The sequence below is a fragment of the Buceros rhinoceros genome, unplaced genomic scaffold (genome assembly GCF_000710305.1).
Source record: "Buceros rhinoceros silvestris isolate BGI_N320 unplaced genomic scaffold, ASM71030v1 scaffold628, whole genome shotgun sequence".
Lineage (NCBI taxonomy): Eukaryota > Metazoa > Chordata > Aves > Bucerotiformes > Bucerotidae > Buceros > Buceros rhinoceros.
Window position 1 is genome coordinate 1 of NW_010424843.1, and position 5,605 is coordinate 5,605.

The 5,605-nt window shown below is 48.6% G+C and overlaps 1 protein-coding gene across 1 annotated transcript; it reads left to right on the plus strand.

The window, feature by feature from the left end:
* The first annotated feature begins 3,260 nt into the window (after window positions 1-3,260).
* On the plus strand, window positions 3,261-3,635 carry KCNE1 (potassium voltage-gated channel, Isk-related family, member 1). The gene has a single exon (XM_010140906.1). It carries the CDS (start codon window positions 3,261-3,263, stop codon window positions 3,633-3,635), a length of 375 nt encoding a protein of 124 aa, XP_010139208.1.
* Window positions 3,636-5,605: the final 1,970 nt, after the last annotated feature.

Below are 5,605 nucleotides of genomic sequence, written 5' to 3' on the forward strand. Positions count from 1 at the left end.
ACCCCCACCCCCACCCGCCTCTGACCCCGCACTGAAACCTCCTGTGGAATGGTGTGGGATGGGGTCCACCACTGCCCTGGATAGGCTCCAGCTTACCAGGACGCAGCCTGGGTAAACCAGGATGATGAATCTAGACTGGTGCACGATTTTACTCCGAGCTTCTCAGGGGAACCCCACAAGGGCACTGATGGGGATTTGCAGCCCATCAGCAGTCATCTGGGGAAAGTAGTGGGGAGCAGAAAGCCGCTCCACTGTGGTCAAAACAGAGAGCTTTGGGGATGGTGAGATGTAACCGTCCGTCGTGGAGCAGGCCAATGACACGGCTGGTTCTTCCCAGTCCTGTGTACTCCGGCTCTTAAACGTTCCCACAGGATTTCAGCGGAGCTGCACAGGGCTTATGCAGTGATGGATGAGGCCTGTAGGCGTGTTGAGATTTCAGGAGGAGATTTCCTGGGGAACAGGAGCGTGCCCCTTCCCTCCATTAACCTCTTCTGATACTGCCCTTCGATGTGGTTTCAGAGATGGGGCTGCTCAGCTCCCTGCTGGCTTCCAGCCCAGCTGGCATGCAGACAACCCAGAGGCGGACAGTACCTTGCAACCCTCAGAAATCTCCCAAAAGAATACAGGGCTGGGGATATCCAGCCTCAAAATGCCAATCCATCAGCATCTGAAGTGTCTTCAGTGCTACTGATAATTGCTATGAGAAATGATTGCCCATCTTTCTGGAAAAGGTTGAGAGATCCAGTGGAATTCTTCTTTGTTTTGTCTTAAATTTATTGCAATGATTTGTTAGCAGTTTTACGTTTTACAGTGTCGACGTGTTCTACATGGTTAGGAGGAGCAATCTCAGACAAAGGTTTCAACTTCTTTTCCTCTTCCTTTCCATTTTAAAGGATCTGAAACAGCTGTGAAGCGTGAATAGATTTTAACTATTAAGCCCAAGCTGCCAAGATGTTATTTCCTGTAGCTTTGACTCATGCAACTGAAGAAATAAATTGGATCAGAATATTGTTTTGTACTGGCGATTTTGTCTCACTCTGCCACCCCCAGGCTCAGTTCTATTTAAAGCCAAAATACCAAGGCACACTCTCATGTGTGCTCATTTTTCCTCCTGGTGTGGCACCTCATCCTAGGATCTGCTGGCTTGGAGCACGGTGAGTCTGAGCCCACAGGAGCCTGACTTGGGCTCCCGGTGGTCACTCGCTCACCAGAGGAAGCGTACTGATGTCATCGGGTATGGGCTGGTGTTGCTCATGTCCCCAGGACGGTATGGTGAGGAGAACAGGGCTTTTCCCACAGAATTTGTCATCCTGCGTTGAGCAGGATGAATCTCGACTTTCAGCGAGATTCAGCCCCACATCCGTGACAGCTGGGAGGTCTAGCAAAGGGTTCAGACTAAAGACCAGCACCTGCAGCTGCATCAGCAGTTAGTTTATGTGACTACGTTTGATCATACTTGTGTTTGCATTAGCTGTGTATTCCATTTGGCTGCCAACAGCACTCACCAGCACGGAGCACGCTGGGTAGATAACTGCTTTTCATACGAGGGATGGCAGGTCGTAAGATCGGTGTCCTCATCTCGCTTCCTCCATCTCAGCATCTCCTTTTGTGGCATTTATGCCATAGCAAAGTGCAGACAGCTCAGAGAAACCTCCAGATACATCTCATTTACTGCAGTGCCATGGCCAGCAGCTGGAGGCTGTGTGCTCAGCTAAGCTCCCTCCCGTGCAGGGGTCCCGAACAACATCTACGCATCACTAATGTCGCCCTCACGGGGCGGTGTAATTGCTGCCTAGGCAGCTTTCCGCCTAAGGGCTCCTTTAATTCTTGAGGTATTATGAATGAGTATCATGAGTATCTTAAATAAACCAAAACAGCAAAAGGTAAGTGTGCTGGAGAATCTTTTGCTGACATGCTGGCCTGCTCTCACAGATTTAAAACTGCAGAAAGCCCTGACAGCCATCTTATGTGATTACAAGAGTGCTGTCACAGAAGTCACCTTGACTAACAGTACCTCATTCAGATGGGCTAAGGGCAAAACCAGAGGGCGGCTGTTGCCTTAATTTTCTAGAGACATTTAAATTAGGCATTGTAGCGAGATTGTCAGTCCCGTTACCTGCTACTGAGGCTTTGGGACTGCAGTGCTGGTAGGGTTGTTCTTATTAACCGATGCACAGCTGACATTGGAAAGGGGAAAAGGACTCTTCAGCTTCTTGTGTGAGACTGTCAGTGCAGAGTGCCCTGGCTAGGAGGCTTTGGATGTCCAGATATTTCTTGGTATTACCATCTCCTGCCCTGGTTCTGACCTCCAGTGGTGCCGCTGGAAATCCTCCTAACCAGACAAAAAACCCCTGGTTACAAAGCAGTTTAGTTTGGAGAGGAAAGCAATGAACTGCCCGAGGAGGGACTGCTAGCCCATAGGAGGGAGGATGAAGGGAGACGCGTTTCCCTTCCCCGGCTAGGTAGGCAGTGGATACTATACAGCAGGTAGGTAGGCAGTTGCTATCGATACCCTCTGCGTCCACTTCTTGGGGAAATGCCCCTTAGGAAGTTTTATTAAATCAGCGTGGGATACATTTACGTCAGAGGACTGGTTGCTCAGTTTTGCATGGTATGTATCAACACGAGAGCTGCAGAAGGAAGGCAGGAGTCCTGAGCGGAGGTGGACAGGAAGACCTTGCTGCAGGTACTGAGTGACACCTGCAGTGATTTCCTTGGTGATCTTCAGAAGTTTTGTTTCCAAATTCAATCCTTAAGCCGAAAGCAGAGGAGAGGGGACCAAGGGAAGCCACAATCACAATCTTCAAAGCCAGAAACAGTTGCTGCAGTGTGCGAGTGAGACAGTCCTCATGCCTGTGGGAGCTCAGGGGAGAAGTCAGGGCTTTAAATCGCAGCCCAGGGGGCCTGGGTGAGGTATCTGGGTGAGTGGCCGACAGCCAGGGCAGCTGCACACTGCAGCAGGCTATCTGTGAAGGGTTTATAAGACAAGCATTTATGGGGGATGGACTCAACCTAGCTAGCCTGATTTGGAAACACGGAGTGAAGAGGTCCCTCCAGGCCCACCCAGCCACCCTGCCTCAGCGCCGGCCCCGAGGCAGCTTTCTTGCTGAGGAGGGGAGCCAGTAAAGAGAGAAAGAGGGAAGCCAGTAAAGAGAGAAGAGGGAGCCGTGTCTTTATCTAATGGCATGTCCCTGAACTTTATTTTTTTCCAGCTAAACTATAATTAAGGAAAAAAGAAGTGCAAAAGACAGAAAACCGAGATGTTGGTGCTGTCTAACGACACAGCCTTGAATTCACTCCTCTCCAAGCTGCTTCAAGACTACCTGGAGCAGACTAATAGCTCTGCACCTGCCCAGGTCAGAAGTGCCAGCAGCAACCTGGAAATCATCTATGTGCTGATGATGATTTGCCTCTTTGGCTTCTTCACAGTGGGAGTCATGCTGACCAACATCCGTGCCAGGAGGCTGGAGGACGACCCCTACAACACCTACATTGCCACAGACATTTGGCACAAGAAGGACAGGCAGTATTTTCAAGCCAAGCTCATAGAAAATTACAAGCTATGCTGTGTCTTTGAAAACCAGCTGGCCGTGGAGCAGCCAGCCATGCAGATTCCAGAGGCAAAGTCTCCCTAGCAGAATGGAAGTAAGGATTGCACTTTGCACAAGGACAACGTGGACGATACCTGGTGTGAACCAGGCTAGCTGCTCGCCCGTCAGCCGAGCCACAAGCACTGGGCTCAGTCAGGCTGAATAACCAAGAACTGATGGTGAAGCCGATTGGTCTGTGACAGCCCTGGTGCTGCGAAAGTGCCTGGCCACCAGTACGCTGTTGCAGTCACTGTAAGGTCGAGGAGGGGAGACACACATATGGAGCATCATGGACTCATCAGCTTCACCTAGCAAAAAAAAAAATTTTGTCCAGCATAGAATAATCATTTTATAAACTGTACGATGTTGTGGATTGCCTGTTTCTTTCAGAATCATGCACCTCGTTGAGATAAAGTTTTAGAAGAATACTCCCTTTTTTTTTCTGATAAGCATATCTGTGGAAAATGCAGTCTTTGGAGGGAAACTTTTTAGTGACTGTCCCTAATTTCTAGCAGGTACCTTAAAATGGTCTTGCCAGCTACTTTTGCTTTTCCTTCTAAAGGATGGGGGTTGATGGTGGCAGCACTGTCCATCCTTGCACAGAGGTTCCTCAGCCTGCAAGGTCTATGCCACACAAGTGAGAGAGTTTGAATCACATTTAATTATTGCACAAGACCTAAGAGTTAGTCCTTGGCTGGAAAGTGAATTTCCACTCTGTGAAGAGCATTTCCACAGCGTCTGATATTTAATCACTGACACAGCTTGTGTCTGTCCTTGACTAGAAGCCTGGGATCAGTTCCTCCAAGAGCAGCCTCCCTCAGTATAGCTGTTTATCTATTGCAGAATCCAAGACGAGGTCCGTGCCAGCAAAGTTCTCCTGCCCTTGGCATCCTTACTCCATCTTTTGGCAGTCTGTGTCTGCTGAGCTGTCGCGGCATGGTGGCAGCCTAACTTGGCTTCTGCAGCAGCAGCGATCATCTGTCTCCGTGAAAAGGGAGAAATACGGCTCCCTTGGACATTGCGTTACTCAAAATAGCAACCTTGCCTGCTTGAAGCCTGTTTTCTCATTTGGATCAAAGAAGCAATGGTATGGGCAGGAGGGATTGTTTTATTTCGGCTCTGCAGATACACATCCCATTTTTAGCTTTTGGAAAGGAAAAAGAAGTGGGAAAGACTTGAAAGAAAGTTAGCGCAGAGCAGCCGCCTCAAAGGCAAGGAGAGGGCGGATAGCTACCCAACTGTCTGGGCAGGCAAACTGCACCAGTCACAGCACGCCCATCCTCCAGGCACAGGTGCTTCTTTAGCACCGCATCTTCATTAAAGTACGACTCCAGCTGCGTTTGTGTTCCCAGAATACGTAGGACAATTAAAAATCCAGAGTTTTTTTTTTAAGATATGTATATATGGTGCCTACCATTAAGCTGAGGACAAGATACATGTTTGCCATGTCTTGAACAGCTTGGAAAATCTCCATCAGCTTAATTATCCGAGTAACTTTTTCCCCTAGAGGACTGTAAACCAAAGCCAAGCTTTGGAAAAATGTTGACTTCTCAGCTTGGGCACTGCTCTTTGGGGATCTCACCATGCTGTCTGTTTATTACTCGTGTTTCCCCGTGAGAGTGCAAAAGCTCTTTGCTTGCTGGTTCTCTAGAGGCAGGCCCATGCAGCATTGCCAACATCGTTTAACTGGCATAAAAAACGACCTTTAATTAGATTTTTGAACATAAAGCTTGTCAAAAAGGCTTCCTCCTGCATTTCCCCCTCCACACGAGGTGTTTTCAGGTATTTGGGGTCTAGGCACTTGCTGGTCACCTTATTAATATCTCCAGTGTGATTGTGACTAAGGCGATTGTGACAAAGGCGATTGCGACAAAGATGATTGTCAGCATGAGTTGGCTTCCACTTTTTTTTTTCAGCTCTTCAGTTTTATTTACTTAAAAAAGAGAGGAACCACTGTTCCATAGTCATAATGGTCTCCTGTGCCACCAGGTTACACATCACGCCCAGTGATAGCT